This window comes from Bombina bombina, chromosome 1, assembly GCF_027579735.1.
Source record: "Bombina bombina isolate aBomBom1 chromosome 1, aBomBom1.pri, whole genome shotgun sequence".
In the NCBI taxonomy this organism is placed as follows: Eukaryota; Metazoa; Chordata; class Amphibia; order Anura; family Bombinatoridae; genus Bombina; species Bombina bombina.
In genome coordinates, this window is record NC_069499.1 from 855,197,603 (window position 1) to 855,221,775 (window position 24,173).

Genomic DNA, 24,173 nt, shown 5'->3' on the forward strand with positions numbered 1-24,173 from the left:
TGCTGTTATTGATCCAGTATGGGAATACTCATACTACAGAATTGTTATGTTCATTTGGTCACAATTTTACTGCATTTGCTTGACCTCCTCTAAGGTTTTCAGGGCATGGGGAAGAAGACCCAAGGTGAGGGATAATATGTTATCTCATGTGCTTTATTTTATACTACATGGATTAGACGGTCATAATATCCCACATTTCACCTACACATCACTCACAGGGAACTTTACAAATCATAGCAAACGCCCACTTACCGAGGTAGATGGACTCTTGGTCTATTAACCTAATTTCACACAATGTCAGGGGACTGAACTCGGACATTAAACGTAGAATAGCACTCACGCAATATAAGTCTCTGAAAGCAAATGTGATCTTTCTCCAGGAAACACATTTTTTAAAATCCCAAATACCCAAATACTGGACCAAAGATTTCCGCCACCACTACCACTCTACTTCTGACTCTAAAAAACGCGGGGTGTCCATATTGATACACTCCTCCCTACCCTTTATACATCAGGAGACGGTTGAGGACAGGGAGGGCAGATTCCTCATTGTGAAAGGCCAGATCCAGAATTCTGATATATTGTTTTGCAATGTATATGCACCAAATGATAAACAAGACGCCTTCTTCAGACAAATCACACATCTCTTGACAGGGTGGTCTCAGACTAGGACAATCTTTGCTGGAGATTTTAACGTGGACCTCACACTGCACTCCAAAAAACACATACCCCCACTCACCAACAAACAACACAAACAATGTAAGATGATCAGAGTAATACAGGATTATCTAACCACAAGCTCACTGATAGATTCCTGGACAACATTATACGGACACACAAACGACACCACCTTTTTCTCAACTGCTCACAAGACATACAGAAAACTGGACTATATATTTGTCAGTCAGTTTCTACGACCCATCCTAATAAACTCAACCATTCATTCCTGTGTGTGGTCAGACCACTCCATAGTGCAGCTCACAATGGGTGACATACAGGTTCCGGGTAGGACCAGATCATGGACATACGACCCCATATGCCTAAAAGACCCTACGGTCCGCACAACAATAGAACGCAACATGCTAGAATACTGGGGCATTAACACGGAGACAACGGACAACCCTATCATGACATGGGCAGCACACAAGACTTACTTAAGAGGCTTACTGATAAAAGAAAAATCTATTCTCCTCAAAAAGCAAAACATACAGAGAACAGCTCTGCAGAAAGAGATAGGCATATTAGAGAGACAACACAAAATTACACAATCTAAAGCTGCGCTGACACAGCTTCAGGGTAAACGAACAGAACTAGCAACTATTCTAAATGATCAAGCAGTCAAAGCAGCTTTCCGGCTCAAGACTAACTATTACATATATGCAAACAAACCGGATAGATACTTAGCAAACAGAATCCGTGAACGGACAAGGATAGCCTCCATAACACAAATCCAAAAACAAGACGGCACCACAACCTCCCACCCACAGGAAATTGTGGACTGCTTTGCCCAATATTATAGCACTCTATACGAGGGGACTCACGTCACCCACTCCCCCACCAATGAAACTATACTGACAAAATTACTAGATGATGCCCATTTGCCCGTTATATCAGAAGAAGACAGAGACAGTTTAAATCAGGCGATAACTGCAAACGAGGTGCTAGGGGCTATTAAAGATTTGAAACCAGGTAAGGCCCCGGGTCCTGACGGACTGCCCGGTGAATACTATAAATTATTTAAAGCCTCTATGACACCACACTTAGTCAAATTCTCGAATTATATTATGCAGGGGTATGAGATCCCTTATGATTTGCTAGGAGCCAGGATAGTCGTGATACCCAAGCCAGGTAAAGACTCACAAAAGTGTCCCAACTACAGACCCATCTCTCTTATAAACCAGGATCTAAAGATCTTTGCCAAAATTTTAGCAAATAGACTAAAACACATCCTACCGAAAATAGTACACCCAGACCAGGTGGGATTCGTGACGGGTAGAGAGGCACCTGACAACGTTAGACGAATTATAGCAACAATAGCCCAACTTGACCGGACGAAAACGCCTTCTCTGGTCCTCTCACTGGATGCAGAGAAGGCGTTTGATAGAATTGATTGGACATACATGTTCACGGTCCTAGGTAGAATGGGATTTAAAGGCCCATTTGTGGAAGCCTTGCGTAGTATAAACTCCAAGCCTACTGCTACAGTTAGGGCAATGGGACATCACTCCAAAATCATAAACATTAAAAACGGGACGAGACAGGGCTGCCCCCTTTCTCCGCTGCTGTTCGCCTTATGTATGGAACCATTGGCGGCCAATATCAGACATTCACACGAGGTAACTGGACTCAAAATCAAACACACAGACTATAAGATTTCTCTATTCGCGGACGATGTCCTGTTGACACTGACCAAGCCCCTGACTTCCCTCACAGGTTTATATGACATCCTGCAGCGGTTTTCTCAGGTTTCAGGCTATAAGATCAATATGGACAAAAGTGAGGCATTAGCCATAGCTCTACCGGCTCACACAAAAAAACTAATTGAGTTAAACTTTTCATTTTCTTGGGTTAAGTCACACATTAAATACTTAGGTACTAAGATACCGACCCAATACTCGGATTTATATAAGATAAATTATCTTCCCCTGTTTAAAGAGCTACGGACAGATATTGCTAAATAGAAATTGCTAAACTTCTCCTGGTACGGTAGAATATCTGCCATAAAGATGAATTTACTACCAAGGATTCTATATCTGTTTAGGACTCTGCCCGTCCCAATCCAAAAAACTGACCTCAAAATCCTACAATCAGACATCAACCTCTTTATTAATGGCAAGAAACAAGCAAGAATTCCTCACATAATATTAACTAAGCATAGGCAACTGGGAGGCGTTGGGGTCCCCAACCTACTAAATTACTACGAGGCAGCTAGATTAGCACAGGATGCCCTGCTGGGTTCTTCAATGGGAAATTTGGTGTGGAAGGAGATAGAGACGGAGATAGGAAACCTCGAGTCATCTGGGGAACTGATCTGGGATAGATCATTACCTCAACAACAGGTTAAAAAATACTCCCCTGTCACGACATTATCACTTGACCACTGGAGGGCATTGGCGCATGGGAAGGGGAATATGCCCGAATTCTCCTCCAAAATGCCAATTAAATATCTTATCCCGAGGGAATACCGAAAACAGTTAGATAAATGGGAGAACAAAGGTCTTTACAGGGTGGGAGACATCCTAGCGAATAATAAACCACTAACTTTCAACCAGATACAAGATAAATTAGCACCTCTTTCCCTCAAATGGTACCTATACTTACAAATACTATCTGCCCTAAACAAATTCATACCAAACATACGCAGACAACCCAGCACCATACTGGAGAGACTGTGTAGTACACTAGTAAGACCTAGACAATCCATCTCACAACTATATCTGGCACTGCAAACTTCAGGGGAAAGCGCTAAAACACCTATAATGGTTAGATGGGAAGCAGACACAGAATCAACACTAGAGATGCCAGAATGGCAAGACCTATTTCATTCCTCATGTAAAGGATTAATCAGCGCGGATTTACGAGAGAATAGCCTCAAGACCATCTTTCGGTGGTATTTGACGCCGATTAAAACATCACACTACACAGAAGGTAGAAGCAGAAACTGCTATAGGGGATGTAACTCAGTCGGTACCTATATGCATATGTGGTGGGAATGCCCTAGAGTAGCCCACATCTGGAATAAGCTCTCGACCCATCTTAGCTTCCTCTTAGAAGAGCGAGTAGTGTTATCTGTATCTCAGGGATTGCTGAATGCCCCTTTGCCAAATTTCAATAAACATATTAATACTCTTATTAGAATACTCTGCACGATAACGAGGGTGAGTATTGCCAAATACTGGAAGGAGGGAGTACCGACGTGGAATGAAATACTAGAAAGATTTAAAATAACACACTCCTTGCACGAAGCGGCAGCGATGATGTTGGGCACGGTTGACACATTTCACAAGATCTGGTTTTACTGGATATTGCATTCAACCTAAAGAGCCGCACCCAGCACCATAAATGCAGACAAAGAGTAAGATTTCAAAGAGAAATGGGAACAGAGGTAGGCAGAATGCCAGCGAGGGTGAGGAGGACACAGGGACAGGGGAGTAGATTAGTCACCGTAGGTCCCCCATAGTCACGGAGGAAAGCGAAAAATAGGAGGATTTGTTACCAAGAAAGTGCAGTAACGTACGATTGATAGACCTTAATTGACCAAATGTCTTGTTTGTTTGTTTAACTAGGATTGGCTTTGTTATCTTTAGTGTTTATCTTTCCTTTTTTTTTTTTTTTCTTCTCTTCTTCTTTCTTTCTTTCTTTAATAAGAAAATGAGTTATGTATTGGTAGTCTTTGATAAGAAATGCACCAGGTATGATGTACTGGCATTGAGAACTGATTGTATATGAAAGGGATCAATGACAAGAATGAGAAATTGACAATGGAATATATTAGTTATTGTACATCAGTGCCTGAGGAGAAGTTTTTGTAATCAACTACATAAGACATGTATTTTGTTTGAAAATGTTACTTTAATAAAAACTATTTTAACATAAATAGGTTGTTTCAAAAAAGCAAAGCTTGCAAAACTTTCATATAGAAAAATAAAGATAAAGGAGCACTTCACTATACCCTAAAGCTAGTAATGCAAGTCACTGGAAGCTCATTAAAGGGACACTATACACTAGATTTTTCTTTGCATAAATGTTTTGTAGATGATCCATTTATATAGACCATACAGTTTTGTTTTTTTAAATTATAGTTTTGCTTATTTTTAAATAACATTGCTCTGATTTTCAGACTCCTAACCAAGTCCCAAAGTTTTAGGAGAATACCGACGTATACCCACTCCAGCTTGCTCCTGTTTGTACAAGAGTGTCTTATATTTCCCACTTGCAGTGGGTGTTCCAGTAACCTTTTAAACAGAGCTAAATTGGAAGCTTCTAAGTAAATTTTTAAACGGTTTTATACTGGATTTTTATATCAGTATCTGTGCATATTATTCTTTATAGTAGTGTCTATTACATGCAGTAATATGAAAATTTGTGTATACTGTCCCTTTAAGGGGAAACTAGTTTTACTGTGCTTAATTTCTTAAAAGTGAAAGCCAATCCTAGTGTTTGTGAAACGCTAGGATTGACTATTGAACAAATAAATGGGACTTTCATTTATGAAATATAAGATACTTCATGTAGAAAGCCCCTTTATATGTTTCAACTGATCGCCGTTCTTAGCTGCTAATGAAGCCCACGGCAAAAACATTTTTATGCTAAGAGGTGACGTTTTCCCCTCTTAGTCAATAGCCGTGCAGTAAATAACACACGGCTATTGGCTAAGAGGTGAAAACGTCATCTCTCATGGAAAACAGCGATCTGCTGTGGGCTTCCTTAGCAGCTCAGAACAGCGAACAATTGAAACAAATAAAGGAACTTTCTGCATCAAGTATTTTATACTTCATGAATGAAAGTCCCCTTTATTTGTTTCAATAGTAAATACAAACATTTTAAAAACGCTAGGGTTGACGTTTACTTTAAGTTTTGGAAATATAGCTGTTCTCTTTACTGCATTAAATATAGTAACAATAATTTAATAAAACAATTTTATACAAAATTGGATTCTAAAAAAAAGGATTTAAAAAAAATTTAGATAACTGGGAAACAGAAATATTATATTTAATATCAGCCTATAAATAAACAACAAATATTATATCCATTTAAGAAAACATTTATTTTAGAAGAGAATATTAAAGGGAAATGTCTTCATAACTCATTTAGAAAACAATAGTAGAGAAGAGAGGAACTTTTTTGGTGCTTTGATTTGCTGTTTGTTTTGAATGAGAAACAATTTATTAAGGGCCAGATTACGAGTGGACCGCTATCTTAAAGGGACACTCAGGTTAAATTAAATTTTCATGATTCAGATACAGCATGTAATTTTAAACAACTTTCCAATTTACTTCCATTAAAAAAAAATGTGCACAGTCTTTTATATTTACAATTTTTGAGTCACCAGATCCTACTGAGCATGTGCAAGAATTCACAGACTATACGTATATGCATTTGTGATTGGCTAATTGCTATCACATGGTACAAGGGGAGTGGAAATATACATAACTTTAAAATTTGTTATAAAAAAATCTACTACTCATTTGAAATTCAGACTAAGTGCTTTTGCATTGTCTTGTTATCTTGCATTTGTTGATTATGCAAATCTAATGTGTTGACTGGTCCTTTAACGAGTGCTTGTAAAGGGGAAAAATTGCCCACTTTCGGGCACATATTAAATAACCTGCCATTAAGTGTCTTGTTAATGCCACCAAAACAAAGAAAACAAAATAAAATATAAATATGAGCATCTTTTTAAAAAAAAAAAAAAAAAAAAAAAAAAAAAACCCTGCAGGAAGCAGTTATAAGAGGTTAAAGTGAGGGGATTTGGGGGTGTTAGAAAAAAAATGGCACTTAAAGTGTCTTTACATGGAAGTCAATGGGGGACTGTGTTTTCTATATAAATATATATGTATATGTTCATATACATATATATTTATGTGTTAATTGGTGTATAAACACATATAAACACATAAACATATATGTATATAATCATATACATATATATTTATTGCTGCCCAACGCTGCACAATTTGCCTCCTGTGCTGTGCTAGGTGGTTTGCTGTGGCTGCCGGCATAAAAACGAGGACACCATTGGAGCCTATGGAAGGGCGCTCTCGTGAGTGCTTGGCTTGGGGCAATGCGAACGTGAGATCGCATTTGCATTGCGCTGTACTTCTAATACTATTGCATATTTACGTGCAATGGTATGAATGAGTGGAGCTCACATATCACACTTAATATCAATATCAATATTGCACTCCACTCGTAATCTGGCCCTAAATGTGCGAAATGTAAGAATATGTTCTTTTATGTAATGTTTGAGAGAAAAAAAACGAATGGGACAATACAGAAAAAAAACGTTGCTGACCAATGGTAAGCACCACTGTACGTATTTAAACACAAGATTGCCCAATAATTCTCATTTACCTGCTCTTCGGTCTTAAGATCTCCAAACTCCTGCATAAACGTAGACTCTGAGGGGAACCTCAATGGCTCTAGGAAATGAAGGAGACTAAAGAGTTCTTCAACAGTGTTCTGCAGTGGAGTCCCTGTTAGCAGCACCTTGTGCTCCTGGGGGATAAGGCAAGATCACATCAGCAAGAAGACCACATTTCTTCAGGTCCAGAATCGAAGCGATATTTTAGAGGAGTTTGGAGATCTTAACTGATCACTGAAGATGTGCTGTAAATTACTTTTTAATCTAGCCATGCCATTCTAATACCCCACGATCCAGCCACCCACTTCAAAACTCATATTTGTTTTTGAGGTATCGGTTTGAACTATTCTCAATTGGCGCTCTGGCCCGTATGGCAGTGTTTTTTGTAGCTATTGCACCAGTTGGAGGACTCAGAAGAGTTCAAACCATTAGCTCACAAAAGATATGAGTTTCGAAGAGGGCGACTAGAGCGCAGAGTATTAGAATGACACGGCTAGACTAAAACGTAAGCTACAAGGCATCATCATTAGAAGTGATCAATTAAAGCCCCTCTAAAATATTGCTTAGATCCCAGACATGATTTTAAAATATGTAAAGTTTACCATCACTTTAAAAGCCACTTATTACAATATACATAAATGCACCTACCAGATTCATGAGTTTGAGCCCTTCTAGAAGTTTGCAGTTCTTGTTCTTTAATCTGTGTGCTTCATCAATGATTACACAGCGCCACTCAATAGCATTGAGCTCTGGGCAGCCTCCGAGGATCATCTCAAAAGTGGTAATAATGGAATGGAACTTGTAGGCACCACGAATAACTCTGCCCTGGAGATTTGATAGGACAGCCTTACAAAACCAATAACAAAATGCTCAAAAAAAAGAGGGTACAATGTCATAATCAACTTTTTTCCCTGTGCCCATGTCTTACACAGATCATCTATTTTTTAGGCTCTCCATTGTATGTGTTATAAAACGTGACTCACTTACTAGATTTGGCTTCATGTGTCTCACCTACATGTCTCTGAAAAATGGTTCTTGTACCAAGACCTATTCACTGTACCCGAGTCTGCATCACTGCTCATGCCCTCCACATTTCTACCACACAATCCTACAAAGCATGAGCAAATACCCTCTAGTATGCCATACAGAGTGCCTTGCAAGTCAGAATCTTCACAGATAGTGATCTACAGATTTTATGCAAGACCTAACCTCATTAAATACACCTCTTCTGTATGTAATACACTTGCTCACTAAATGTGTAACATACAATATATCTACTTAGCGTACCTGGAGTTCAATTTTCTTTTTATAGCAAGTCATTGCTGATTAAATTTATATGAATAGAAATATAGCTTTAAACTTGTATGTATCTGCTTAGTAATGAGATTGAGTAATGTCTTTTGTCCAATTCCCTATGTATGAATAGTGACAATGAGTTTTGGAGATAGAGGATTGGTGCATTTTGTAGAGTTTTAACAAGTTAGTTGTGAAAAATAAGTGTTTTTCCATTAATGAAAAATGTTTTATAAAATTCTGACACTGTGTACCAATTTAACTTAGCTTGTATGTAGCTATGCCTTACTATGCAACCTGAGTGGCTTTGAAAAGTTAAGTGACAGTCAATGAACACCAATACAACATGCAGAAGTGCTTCTTATTAAATGGCAATTTATGAAAAATCAAATCATTTAAAGTGAATGTAAATTTTGATGCTAAAGTGCCTGGTTTTTAAAAATTTGATTAAAAACAGGGGCACTTTGCATTCATCAAAATGTACATTTCACTCGTGTTGTGAAAAAACATAATTTATGCTTACCTGATAAATTCCTTTCTTCTGTTGTGTGATCAGTCCACGGGTCATCATTACTTCTGGGATATTATCTGCTCCCCTACAGGAAGTGCAAGAGGATTCACCCAGCAGAGTTGCTATATAGCTCCTCCCCTCTACGTCACCTCCAGTCATTCGACCAAAGACCAACGAGAAAGGAGAAGCCAAGGGTGTAGTGGTGACTGGATTATAATTTAAAAAATATTTACCTGCCTTAAAAAACAGGGCGGGCCGTGGACTGATCACACAACAGAAGAAAGGAATTTATCAGGTAAGCATAAATTATGTTTTCTTCTGTTATGTGTGATCAGTCCACGGGTCATCATTACTTCTGGGATACCAATACCAAAGCAAAAGTACACGGATGACGGGAGGGATAGGCAGGCTCATTATACAGAAGGAACCACTGCCTGAAGAACCTTTCTCCCAAAAATAGCCTCCGAAGAAGCAAAAGTGTCAAATTTGTAAAATTTGGAAAAAGTATGAAGCGAAGACCAAGTTGCAGCCTTGCAAATCTGTTCAACAGAGGCCTCATTCTTAAAGGCCCAAGTGGAAGCCACAGCTCTAGTAGAATGAGCTGTAATTCTTTCAGGAGGCTGCTGTCCAGCAGTCTCATAGGCTAAAAGAATTATGCTACGAAGCCAGAAGGATAGAGAGGTAGCCGAAGCCTTATGACCTCTCCTCTGACCAGAGTACACAACAAACAGGGAAGACGTTTGTCGAAAATCCTTAGTTGCCTGCAAGTAGAACTTGAGGGCACGAACTACATCCAGATTGTGTAGAAGACGTTCCTTCTTTGAAGAAGGATTTGGACACAAGGATGGAACAACAATTTCTTGATTGATATTCCTGTTAGTGACTACCTTAGGTAAGAACCCAGGTTTAGTACGCAGAACTACCTTGTCTGAGTGAAAGATCAGATAAGGAGAATCACAATGTAAGGCTGATAATTCAGAGACTCTTCGAGCCGAGGAAATAGCCATTAAAAATAGAACTTTCCAAGATAACAATTTTATATCAATGGAATGAAGGGGTTCGAACGGAACACCCTGTAAAACGTTAAGAACTAAGTTTAAACTCCATGGCGGAGCAACAGTTTTAAACACAGGCTTGATCCTAGCTAAAGCCTGACAAAATGCCTGGACGTCTGGATTTTCTGACAGACGCTTGTGTAACAAGATGGACAGAGCTGAGATCTGTCCCTTTAATGAGCTAGCCGATAAACCCTTTTCTAAACCTTCTTGTAGAAAGGACAATATCCTAGGAATCCTAACCTTACTCCAGGAGTAATCTTTGGATTCACACCAGTATAGGTATTTACGCCATATTTTATGGTAAATCTTTCTGGTAACAGGCTTCCTAGCCTGTATCAGGGTATCAACAACCGACTCAGAAAAACCACGTTTTGATAAAATCAAGCGTTCAATTTCCAAGCAGTCAGCTTCAGAGAAGTTAGATTTTGATGTTTGAATGGACCCTGTATCAGAAGGTCCTGTCTTAGAGGTAGAGACCAAGGCGGACAGGATGACATGTCCACTAGATCTGCATACCAAGTCCTGCGTGGCCATGCAGGTGCTATTAGAATCACTGATGCTCTCTCCTGTTTGATTTTGGCAATCAATCGAGGAAGCAGCGGGAATGGTGGAAACACATAAGCCGTCCTGAAGTTCCAAGGTGCTGTCAAAGCATCTATCAGAACCGCTCCCGGATCCCTGGATCTGGATCCGTAGCGAGGAAGTTTGGCGTTCTGGCGAGACGCCATGAGATCTATATCTGGTTTGCCCCAACGTCGAAGTATTTGGGCAAAGACCTCCGGATGAAGTTCCCACTCCCCCGGATGAAAAGTCTGGCGACTCAAGAAATCCGCCTCCCAGTTCTCCACTCCCGGGATGTGGATTGCTGACAGGTGGCAAGAGTGAGACTCTGCCCAGCGAAATATCTTTGATACTTCCATCATTGCTAGGGAGCTTCTTGTCCCTCCCTGATGGTTGATGTAAGCTACAGTCGTGATGTTGTCCGACTGAAACCTGATGAACCCCCGAGTTTTTAACTGGGGCCAAGCTAGAAGGGCATTGAGAACTGCTCTCAATTCCAGAATGTTTATTGGCAGGAGACTTTCCTCCTGACTCCATTGTCCCTGAGCCTTCAGAGAATTCCAGACAGCGCCCCAACCTAGTAGGCTGGCGTCTGTTGTTACAATTGTCCAGTCCGGCCTGCTGAATGGCATCCCCCTGGACAGATGTGGCCGAGCAAGCCACCATAGAAGAGAGTTTCTGGTCTCTTGATCCAGATTCAGAGTGGGGGACAAATCTGAGTAATCCCCATTCCACTGACTCAGCATGCACAATTGCAGCGGTCTGAGATGTAGGCGTGCAAAGGGTACTATGTCCATTGCTGCTACCATTAAGCCGATCACCTCCATGCATTGAGCTACTGACGGGAGTTGAATGGAATGAAGGACACGGCATGCATTTAGAAGCTTTGTTAATCTGTCTTCTGTCAGATAAATCTTCATTTCTACAGAATCTATAAGAGTCCCCAAGAATGGAACTCTTGTGAGAGGAAAGAGAGAACTCTTCTTTTCGTTCACTTTCCATCCATGCGACCTTAGAAATGCCAGAACTAACTCTGTATGAGACTTGGCAGTTTGAAAGCTTGAAGCTTGTATCAGAATGTCGTCTAGGTACGGAGCTACCGAAATTCCTCGCGGTCTTAGTACCGCCAGAAGGGCACCCAGAACCTTTGTGAAGATTCTTGGAGCCGTAGCCAATCCGAATGGAAGGGCTACAAACTGGTAATGCCTGTTTAAGAAGGCAAACCTTAGATACCGGTAATGATCTTTGTGAATCGGTATGTGAAGGTAAGCATCCTTTAAATCCACTGTGGTCATGTACTGACCCTCTTGGATCATGGGTAAGATTGTCCGAATAGTTTCCATTTTGAACGATGGAACTCTTAGGAATTTGTTTAGGATCTTTAAATCCAAGATTGGCCTGAAAGTTCCCTCTTTTTTGGGAACCACAAACAGGTTTGAGTAAAACCCTTGTCCTTGTTCCGACCGCGGAACCGGATGGATCACTCCCATTAATAATAGATCTTGTACACAGCGTAGAAACGCGTCTTTCTTTATTTGGTTTGTTGACAACCTTGACAGATGAAAACTCCCTCTTGGGGGAGAGAATTTGAAGTCTAGAAGGTATCCCTGAGATATGATCTCTAGCGCCCAGGGATCCTGGACATCTCTTGCCCAAGCCTGGGCGAAGAGAGAGAGTCTGCCCCCCACTAGATCCGGTCCCGGATCGGGGGCCCTCGGTTCATGCTGTCTTAGGGGCAGCAGCAGGTTTCCTGGCCTGCTTGCTCTTATTCCAGGACTGGTTAGGTTTCCAGCCTTGTCTGTAACGAGCAACAGCTCCTTCCTGTTTTGGTGCAGTGGAAGTTGATGCTGATCCTGTTTTGAAATTCCGAAATGGACGAAAATTAGACTGTCTAGCCTTAGCTTTGGCTTTGTCTTGAGGTAGAGCGTGGCCCTTACCTCCTGTAATGTCAGCAATAATTTCTTTCAAACCGGGCCCAAATAAAGTTTGCCCCTTGAAAGGTATATTAAGTAATTTGGACTTAGAAGTTACATCAGCCGACCAGGATTTTAGCCACAGCGCCCTACGTGCCTGAATGGCGAATCCTGAATTCTTAGCCGTAAGTTTGGTTAAATGTACTACGGCCTCCGAAATGAATGAATTAGCTAGTTTAAGGACTCTAAGCCTGTCCGTAATGTCGTCCAGCGTAGCTGAACTAAGGTTCTCTTCCAGAGACTCAATCCAAAATGCTGCCGCAGCCGTAATCGGCGCGATGCATGCAAGGGGTTGCAATATAAAACCTTGTTGAACAAACATTTTCTTAAGGTAACCCTCTAATTTTTTATCCATAGGATCTGAAAAAGCACAGCTATCCTCCACCGGGATAGTGGTGCGCTTAGCTAAAGTAGAAACTGCTCCCTCCACCTTAGGGACCGTTTGCCATAAGTCCCGTGTGGTGGCGTCTATTGGAAACATCTTTCTAAATATTGGAGGGGGTGAGAACGGCACACCGGGTCTATCCCACTCCTTAGTAACAATTTCAGTTAATCTCTTAGGTATAGGAAAAACGTCAGTACTCGCCGGTACCGCAAAGTATTTATCCAACCTACACATTTTCTCTGGTATTGCAACAGTGTTACAATCGTTAAGAGCCGCTAAGACCTCCCCTAGTAATACACGGAGGTTTTCCAATTTAAATTTAAAATTTGAAATATCTGAATCCAATCTGCTTGGATCAGAACCGTCACCCACAGAATGAAGCTCTCCGTCCTCATGCTCTGCAAGCTGTGACGCAGTATCAGACATGGCCCTAGAATTATCAGCGCACTCTGTTCTCACCCCAGAGTGATCACGCTTGCCTCTTAGTTCTGGTAATTTAGCCAAAACTTCAGTCATAACAGTAGCCATATCTTGTAATGTTATCTGTAATGGCTGCCCAGATGTACTAGGCGCCATAATATCACGCACCTCCCGGGCGGGAGATGCAGGTACTGACACGTGAGGCGAGTTAGTCGGCATAACTCTCCCCTCGCTGTTTGGTGAAATTTGTTCAATTTGTACAGATTGGCTTTTATTTAAAGTAGCATCAATACAGTTAGTACATAAATTTCTATTGGGCTCCACCTTGGCATTGGAACAAATGACACAGGTATCTTCCTCTGAATCAGACATGTTTAACACACCAGCAATAAACATGCAACTCGGTTACAATCTTATTTAACAAAAACGTACTGTGCCTCAAGAAGCACTAAACGATTAAATGACAGTTGAAATAATGAACTGAAAAACAGTTATAGCATCACTCTTTAAAAACAACACAACTTTTTAGCAAAGGTTTGTCAGTGAGAGAGAAACGAAACTGTCATAATTAAAAACAAGCAAACTGCCAAGTGGAAAAATAATGCCCAAATATTTATTCACTCAGTACCTCATTAATGCAAACGATTCTACATTCCAGCAAAAAACGTTTAACATGAAAAATACCTATTAAAAGGGTTAATGTACTTTTACAGAGTAATTCCGGTGAAATACCATCCCCAGAATACTAAAGTGTAGAGTATACATACATGTTCATTATAACGGTATGGCAGGATTTTTTCATCAATTCCATTCAGAAAATAAAAACTGCTACATACCTCAATGCAGATTCAACTGCCCGCTGTCCCCTGATCTGAAGTTTTTACCTCCCTCAGATGGCCGAGAAACAGCAATATGATCTTAACTACTCCGGTTAAAATCATAAGAAAAACTCTGGTAGATTCTTCTTCAAACTCTGCCAGAGAAGTAATAACACGCTCCGGTGCTATTGTAAAATAACAAACTTTTGATTGAAGTTCTAAAAGCTAAGTATAATCACCATATTCCTCTCACACCTCCTATCTAGTCTTTGGGTGCAAGAGAATGACTGGAGGTGACGTAGAGGGGAGGAGCTATATAGCAACTCTGCTGGGTGAATCCTCTTGCACTTCCTGTAGGGGAGCAGATAATATCCCAGAAGTAATGATGACCCGTGGACTGATCACACATAACAGAAGAAAATACCTTTTAATCTTGACAGCAGCTCCAGCTTTCTCCACCCGTCGCAAAGCCTCTTCCTGGGTCTAAAATGAGGAATCCTGCCTCCTCCAATCACAGCATTGAATCAGACACTGATTCCCCCAGGAAAGGAGCCGTGATTGGAGGATGACCTATCCATCATTTCTGACATCAGAAATGGCTTGTGACGACCGGAGGAAGCTGGAGCAACTGTCAAGTTTAAAAGGTAAGTATTTTTTCACAACACAAGTGAAATGTACATTTTGATGAATTAAAGTGCCCCTGTTTTTAATCGAATTTTTAAAAACCGGGCACTTTAGCATCAAAACTTACATTCACTTTAAGGGCAATGTCCTGCTTCATACACAAAATAGAAGCATATAAATCATTTTACACTGATGGCTAATTAACATGATATTTTCCATTAAAGAAAGTAAAACACTAACCTGGGAGTCCCGAAAATACATTTCATACTGTTGGATCATCTGACGACTAACCATGCTGCCATGATAAACTACTACATTAAGGTCTGTCCACGTGCGGAACTCTCTCTCCCAGTTGGTTATGGTGGACAGGGGGGCAATAATTAGGAACGGGCCCTGGATCCCAGTAAGGAAGATCTCGTGAAGGAATGTGATGCTCTGAATGGTTTTTCCCAGGCCCATCTCATCTGCTAAAATGCAGTTCCGCCTAAAGAAAACACAGAGCATTAACAACATCTTTATGAAGCAAAGGAAACAAAGTAAAATGACTGAAATGTATAATCTGTTTCTATGTACGCCAACCATCTGAACAACAAAATTAACATTATGTAATACAGAAACATACTGGCAGTTTCTACTCTGCATAAAGCTGTCATTTGATACCAAAACGTACTGAAAGGCAGTCCCATTCATTTTTATGATGGATCCTAGGCATATAAAACAGAGGGCGCTTCATGTGCATATCAGTGGTGTAGCAGCACTCTGTTGTACTGTTGGTCACGTTCTGGAGACTCACAGTGCTCCAGCTCTCCAAAAAAGGATGGGACTCAAATAAGGCACCTATGGTTTTGATATGATAAAAACCATATGTTTAATAAAAATAAAAAAAAGGTTGTTTAATTAAACATTAACGGCTAGATTTAGAGTTTTGTCGGTAACGACCCGCATAGCTAACGCTGGCTTTTTTTCCCCCGCACCTTTTAAATACCGCTGGTATTTAGAATTCACAGAAGGGCTGCGTTAGGCTCCAAAAAGGGAGCGTAGAGCATAATTTACCGCCACTGCAACTCTCAATACCAGCGGTGCTTACGGACGCGGCCAGCTTCAAAAACGTGCTTGTGCACGATTCCCCCATAGGAAACAATGGGGCAGTTTGAGCTGAAAAAAAACCTAACACCTGCAAAAAAGCAGCGTTCAGCTCCTAACGCAGCCCCATTGTTTCCTATGGGGAAACACTTCCTAAGTCTGCACCTAACACCCTAACATGTACCCCGAGTCTAAACACCCCTAACCTTACACTTATTAACCCCTAATCTGCGCCCCCGCTTTCGCTGACCCCTGCATATTTTTTTATCCCCTAATCTGCCGCTCCGTACACCGCCGCAACCTACGTTATCCCTATGAACCCCTAATCTGCTGCCCCTAACACCGCCGACCCCTATATTATATTTATTAACCCCTAATCTGCCGCCCCCAACGTCGCCTCCACCTACCTACAATTATTAACCCCTAATCTGCCGACCGGACCTCGCCGCTACTCTAATAAATGTATTAACCCCTAAAGCTAACCCTAACACCCCCCTAAGTTAAATATAATTTAAATCTAACGAAATAAATTAACTCTTATTAAATAAATTATTCCTATTCAAAGCTAAATACTTACCTGTAAAATAAATCCTAATATAGCTACAATATAAATTATAATTATATTGTAGCTATTTTAGGATTAATATTTATTTTACAGGCAACTTTGTATTTATTTTAACCAGGTACAATAGCTATTAAATAGTTAATAACTATTTAATAGTTACCTAGTTAAAATAATTACAAAATTACCTGTAAAATAAACCCTAACCTAAGTTACAATTAAACCTAACACTACACTATCAATAAATTAATTAAATAAAATACCTACAATTATCTACAATTAAACCTAACACTACACTATCAATAAATTAATTAAATACAATACCTACAAATAAATACAATTAAATAAACTAACTAAAGTACAAAAAATAAAAAAAGAACTAAGTTACAAAAAAATAAAAAAATATTTACAAACATTAGAAAAATATTACAATTTTAAGCTAATTACACCTACTCTAAGCCCCCTAATAAAATAACAAAGCCCCCCAAAATAAAAAAATGTCCTACCCTATTCTAAAATAAAAATAGAAAAGCTTTTTTACCTTACCAGCCCTTAAAAGGGCCTTTTGCGGGGCAAAATAATTCAGCTCTTTTGCCTGGAAAAAAAAACATACAATAACCCCCCCCCCAACATTACAACCCACCACCCACATACCCCTAATCTAACCCAAACCCCCCTTAAATAAACCTAACACTAAGCCCCTGAAGATCTTCCTACCTTATCTTCACCACGCCGGGTATCACCGATCGGTCCAGAAGAGCCTCCGAAGTCTTCATCCAAGCCCAAGCGGGGGCTGAAGACGTCCATCCTCCGGCTGAAGTCTTGACCCAAGCGGGGGCTGAAGACGTCCATCCTCCGGCTGAAGTCTTGATCCAAGCGGCGGCTGAAGAAGTCCTTCATCGGGTAGAAGTCTTAATCCTATCCGGGCAGAAGAGGAGATCCGGACCGGCAAACATCTTCATCCAAGCGGCATCTTCTATCTTCTTCCATCCGACGACGAGCGGCTCCATCTTCAAGACCTCCGGCGCGGATCCATCCTCTTCTTCCGACGTCCTAACACAGAATGAAGGTTCCTTTAAGGGACGTCATCCAAGATGGCGTCCCTCGAATTCTGATTGGCTGATAGGATTCTATCAGCCAATCGGAATTAAGGTAGAAAAAAATCTGATTGGCTGATTGAATCAGCCAATCAGATTCAAGTTCAATCCGATTGGCTGATTGGATCAGCCAATCAGATTGAGCTCGCATTCTATTGGCTGATCGGAAAACAGCCAATAGAATGCAAGCTCAATCTGATTGGCTGATTGGATCAGCCAATCGGATTGAACTTGAATCTGATTGGCTGATTCCATCAGCCAATCAGAATTTTCCTACCTTAATTCCGATTGGCTGATAGAATCCTATCAGCCAATCGGAAATCGAGGGACGCCATCTTGGATGACGTCCCTTAAAGGAACCTTCATTCTGTGTTAGGACGTCGGAAGAAGAGGATGGATTTGCGCCTGTAGGTCTTGAAGATGGAGCCACTCGTCGACGGATGGAAGAAGATAGAAGATGCTGCTTGGATGAAGATGTCTACCGGTCCGGATCTCCTCTTCTGCCCGGATAGGATGAAGACTTCAGCCCGATGATGGACTTCTTCAGCCGCCGCTTGGATCAAGACTTCAGCCGGAGGATGGACGTCTTCAGCCCCCGCTTGGGCTTGGATCAAGACTTCAGCCGGAGGATGGACGTCTTCAGCCCCCGCTTGGGCTTGGATTAAGACATCAGAGCCTGGACCGATCGGTGATACCCGGCGTGGTGAAGATAAGGTAGGAAGATCTTCAGGGGCTTAGTGTTAGGTTTATTTAAGGGGGGTTTAGGTTAGATTAGGGGTATGTGGGTGGTGGGTTGTAATGTTGGGGGGGATTGCATTTTTTTTTTCCAGGCAAAAGAGCTGAATTCTTTGGGGCTTGCCCCGCAAAAGGCCCTTTTAAGGGCTGGTAAAGTAAAAGAGATTTTTATTTTAGAATAGGGTAGGGCATTTTTTTATTTTGGGGGGCTTTGTTATTTTATTAGGGGGCTTAGAGTAGGTGTAATTAGCTTAAAATTGTTGTAATATTTTTCTAATGTTTGTAAATATTTTTTTATTTTTTGTAACTTAGTTCTTTTTTTTATTTTTTGTACTTTAGTTAGTTTATTTAATTTTATTTATTTGTAGGTATTGTATTTAAAGGATTCCAAAACTTTTTTTTTGTAGAACCGGAATACAAATTTCACATAGCAATCAATATCATATCATTAATCAAATACTTTTACACTCCAACAAAGCAGCAATACATTTTAAAATATCATTTTTATTTTCAATGATTACCTCACTCAATCCAACCCTCAAATATGGGCTGTAATAGCGGAAAAGCAATCTCCAATCAGATGCCGATTTTATGCATATGATTATGTAATACATTTTTCCCACTGCGCGTGCGTACTCCGATCGTGAACCTCGCGCAAACGCATATCCAGCCCTTGATGCCGAGATTACCCACATAATGTCAATGGAATCTCGCAAGTGACGTAAAGGATGACGGTTTAGAAGGCTAGCGCATGCGCATTGCGGCAATCTTTCGCCCTTTTTCAGAACCTGGGTTATCTGTGTATTCACCTAGGGCAACGCATATCCGGCGGTGGAAGGTAGCGCATGCACATTGCAGCAATCTTCCGCCATTTTCATAACCTGGGTTATCAGTGTGGATTCGCCTAGGGCAAAGCATACCCGGCGGTGGGTTTGGAAATCGGCTAATTTTAAGAATATGATTACTACTAAATGGTAGAAAATTGAAACGGAATGTAAATTACAAACTGCTATAAAATTTATTCATTTTGAGATTACTGATAACTTTTTTGGGGGGTTTAGTGTCCCTTTAATTAATTTATTGATAGTGTAGTGTTAGGTTTAATTGTATATAGTTGTAGGTATTTTATTTAATTAATTTATTGATAGTGTAGTGTTAGGTTTAATTGTAACTTAGGTTAGGATTTATTTTTACAGGTAATTTTGTAATTATTTTAAATAGGTAACTATTAAATAGTTATTAACTATTTAATAGCTATTGTACCTGGTTAAAATAAATACAAAGTTGCCTGTAAAATAAATATTAATCCTAAAATAGCTACAATATAATTATAATTTATATTGTAGCTATATTAGGGTTTATTTTACAGGTAAGTATTTAGCTTTAAATAGGAATACTTTATTTAATAAGAGTTAATTTATTTCGTTAGATTTAAATTATATTTAACTTAGGGGGGTGTTAGGGTTAGACTTAGCTTTAGGGGTTAATAAATTTATTAGAGTAGCGGTGAGGTCCGGTCGGCAGATTAGGGGTTAATAATTGTAGGTATGTGGAGGCGACGTTGGGGGCGGCAGATTAGGGGTTAATAAATATAATATAGGGGTTGGCGGTGTTAGGGGCAGCAGATTAGGGGTACATAGGGATAACGTAGATGGAGGCGGAGAGCGGTCGGCAGATTAGGGGTTAAAAAATTTTAATAGAGTGGCGGCGATGTGGGGGGGGGGGCTCGGTTTAGGGGTACATAGGTAGTTTATGGGTGTTAGTGTACTTTAGAGCACAGTAGTTAGGAGCTTTATGAACCGGCGTTAGCCCAGAAAGCTCTTAACTCCTGGCTTTTCTCTGCGGCTGGAGTTTTGTCGTTAGATTTCTAACGCTCACTTCAGCCAAGACTCTAAATACCAGCGTTAGAAAGATCCCATTGAAAAGATAGGATACGCAAATGGCGTAGGGGGATCTGCGGTATGGAAAAGTCGCGGCTGCAAAGTGAGCGTTATACCCTTTCCTGACTGACTCTAAATACCAGCGGTAGCCCAAAACCAGCGTTAGGAGCCCCTAAAGCTGGTTTTGACGGCTAACGCCAAACTCTAAATCTAGGCGATAGTTTTTATCATATCAAAACCTTGGTGCCTTTTTTGAATCCCATCCACTTTTGGAGAAAGCAATGAGACGGGACCCAGTGAGATGGAGCACTGTGAGTCTCCAGAACGTGCCCAACAGTACAACAGAGTGCTGCTACACATTGTGAGTACCCTGTGAATTTTCTATAATGGATTTTAATGACACCACTGATAGGCACATGAAGCGCCCTCTGTTTTATATGACTAGGATCCATCACATCTTTTTGTAAAGTGAGAGAGGAGCAGCATCTATTTGGTGCATATTCTGGAAAAAGAATAAAGAAAAGGAATTATTTCGGATTTAAAGAACAACCAACAGTCCGACACACTTGCAAGTGTGGAATAAATTATATGAGGACATTGGAACTTTCCATCAGAGTTAACGTTTTTTGGGACATTCCATTTTATAGTTTTAAGATATATATTCTTTGAATAAAGAGAGTGATATTGGTATATACCAATGGATCACTGTAGGTCAATTTTTTGTATATATCATTTAATGCATCTTCCTATATTAGCGCCCCCTAGAGGAACTTAGATTCCTGATTTATAATTTATACAATTCATTTTTATATTTTATAAATACAACACAAAACACGTTCACTATACTCCACTGCCTTATCTCCAAGTTATTTATTTATATCAGATCTCAATAAATCCAGGCACCAGAGTACATAAAAAATTGGACCTCCGTCTGGATGAAGAAGACTGAGTGCCGCCACTGGCGTTTTTTGGGTGCACGTTAAATAATCAGCCATTGCAAGTAGCTGCTTCATGCTCCTGCAAGCTCGCGTTTTCACTTTGCGCATAGCACAAATAACAGAGGTCTGCCCCATTGCCCCCCATATAAAGAAGACAGTTATTTAAAATTAAATAAAAATAAGAGCATCTTTTTTTTTTTTTTTTTTAAACTGCACAAAACAGTTATAATAGGTAAAGAGGGGGTGGGGGTGTTTGAAGAAAAGAAAAAAAAAAAGTCTCTGAAAGTGCCTTTACATAGAGGTGAATGGGGGACTGTATTTTTACTGTAAATACATAGGTATATGCTTATATACATATATATTTGTGTTAATATGTGTATACACACATATAAACACATAAATATATATGCATATATACAGATATATTTTTATTTTGCTGCCCAACGCTGCTCATTTTGCCCCCTGCACCTGACTTGTAAAACCAGTGCACAATTACGTTCGCTGGTAATATTGGGTGGAGCGCAAATATCACGCTTGTGAAATTTCAATATTGCGCTCCACTCGTAATCTAGGACATAGTTGGGTATTGCTATGCCTATGATTAAGGCCATACTGAGGGCAAAACATGACATATAAAGCACGCCTTTCATATTCTTTATTTGATTCTACACCAATTGTCTAATAAAGGCCGATTTTCGATTGTCCTAGTAACTAATTTTTTTTATTTTTTTTTACATACAAACATATACACTCACACTACACGTCACTACCAAATATCTAGCCACTATTGGACTATTTAAGGAGAAGCTGGATGTCCAATTTACATCCGACTACTCATAGCTCACCCCTCTTGAGAAAACCCGACCGTTGTTCGGGAGAAACACGTTGAGGAAATACCACACGCCTGACTGTTCCTGTGGTAACTATATCCATGTGAGCTGCTTAATAGTATTGCGCTCCAAGTGCCCCATATACGGACTGTTGCTCGGCGTGATCAGCATGATCTCTTTGACACAAAGGCTCTTTTTAAGTTTTTATCTGGTGAGTGCAATCTATTGTTTTGTGCACTCTCTTTGTTGTCCAATAAAATCATTTGAGTCAGAGCCCCGCTGTGTTTCTGTTTTCTTATTTAGACAAAACATCATTCAAGGATATTTTAATTATATGAAAAGTCTACTAACACTTTAATTATCATGAGACCCTTTGTCAGTAGATTCTGCAAGCATGTTCACACACTGTTTACTGTGCATGAAAGACATTGAGCGCTGCTTTATTGTCCAAGTAGTGAATTTATAAGATTTATATTGGTATTGTTTAAAAGATCTAACCTGTTATACCAGTTGAAAAGCAGCCAGTTGAGACCTTCCAGCTGGTATTCTCTGAGCTGATTGCCAGTTTTATAGTCCCTTGAGTGGTTGATCTTCTTCCAAGAGTTAGATGGTGGCCGTTCCTTTACAAGAACAAGAAAAATGTATGATTTGATTGCGGGAAATATGGAAAGGGAAATTAAGCTTACATTATAAATATCTTTATCAAAGAGGAAAGATAATATGTTAATATATTATGATCGGCTTTTATATTCTATATTTAAAGTGATATTCTACAGGACATCTTCATGTGAATATTCTATTACAGGATAAGCACACATTTGGATACAGACCTATGTAAAAAAAAAAAAAAAAAGGAAATGTATGCTTACCTGATAAATTTATTTCTTTTACGATATGACGAGTCCACGGATTTCATCCTTACTTATGGGATTACGCCTCCTGGTCAGCAGGAGGAGGCAAAGAGAACCACAGCAGAGCTGTATATATAGCTCCGCCCTTCCCTCCCACTCCAGTCATTCGACCGAAATTAGGAAGAGAAAGGAAAAGCCAAGGTGCAGAGGTGACTGAAGTTTAACAAAAATAAAGACCTGTCTTAAAAAATGACAGTGTGGGCAGTGGACTCGACATATCGTAAAATAAATAAATGTATCAGGTAAGCATAAATTTCCTTTTCTTTTACAAGATATGACGAGTCCACGGATTTCATCCTTATTTATGGGATACAATACCAAAGCTAAAGGACACGGATGAAAGGGAGGGACAAGACAGGAACCTAAACGGAAGGTACCACTGCTTGAAGAACCTTTCTCCCAAAAACAGCCTCAGACGAGGCAAAAGTATCAAATTTGGAAAATTTGGAAAAAGTGTGAAGAGACGACCAAGTTGCAGCTTTGCAAATCTGTTCAACAGAAGCATCATTATTAAATGCCCATGAGGAAGCCACAGCCTTAGTAGAATGAGCCGTAATTCTTTCAGGAGGCTGCTGTCCAGCAGTCCCATATGCAATACGGATGATACTCTTCAGCCAAAAAGAAAGAGAGGTAGCCGTAGCTTTCTGACCCCTACGTTTCCCTGCAAAAACAACAAATAATGAAGATGTTTGACGAAAATCCTTAATCGCCTACAAGTAGAACTTCAAGGCACAGACTACGTCCAAATTATGTAAGAGACGCTCCTTCTTAGAAGAAGGGTTAGGACACAAGGAAGGAACAACAATTTCCTGATTAATATTCTTGTTAGAAACAACCTTAGGAAGAAAACCAGGTTTGGTACGTAACACCACCTTATCCGAATGGAAAATAAGATAAGGAGAATCACAATGCCGAAAGCTCAGAAACCCTGCGAGCAGAAGAAATAGCAACCAAAATAAAACTTTCTATGATAATAACTTAATATCTATTCTGATTCTAGTCAGGGCCTGACAAAAAGATTGAACATCTGGATCATCTGCCAGACACTTGTGTAACAAAATAGACAAAGCAGAAATCTGTCCTTTTAAGGAACTAGCTGACAACCCTTTCTCCAATCCTTCTTGGAGAAAAGATAAATCATGGGAATCCTAACCCTACTCCATGAGTAGCCCTTGGATTCGCACCAATAAAGATATTTATGCCATATCTTATGGTAAATCTTTCTAGTAACAGGCTTGCGTGCCTGAATCAAGGTATCAATGACCGCCTCAGAGAACCCCCACTTAGATAAGATCAAGCGTTCAATCTCCAAGCAGTCAGCTGCAGAGAAATTAGATTCGGATGATGGAAGGGTTCCTGAATGATAAGGTCCTGCCTCAATGGAAGCTTCCACGGTGGAAGAGATGACAT

General features: G+C 40.1%; 1 protein-coding gene across 10 annotated transcripts in view; it reads right to left on the reverse strand.

The window, feature by feature from the left end:
* Positions 1 to 24,173, reverse strand: part of CHD9 (chromodomain helicase DNA binding protein 9) — a 648,673-nt gene that overhangs the window by 242,198 nt on the left and 382,302 nt on the right. For all 10 annotated transcript variants that reach the window (XM_053699504.1, XM_053699510.1, XM_053699505.1 and 7 more), the window contains 4 exons: positions 22,351 to 22,472; positions 14,968 to 15,211; positions 7,733 to 7,909; positions 7,075 to 7,218 (listed from right to left, as the gene is read on the reverse strand). In XM_053699504.1, the coding sequence (XP_053555479.1) occupies positions 7,075 to 7,218; positions 7,733 to 7,909; positions 14,968 to 15,211; positions 22,351 to 22,472 (687 nt within the window). The remainder of the gene's footprint in view (positions 1 to 7,074; positions 7,219 to 7,732; positions 7,910 to 14,967; positions 15,212 to 22,350; positions 22,473 to 24,173) is intronic.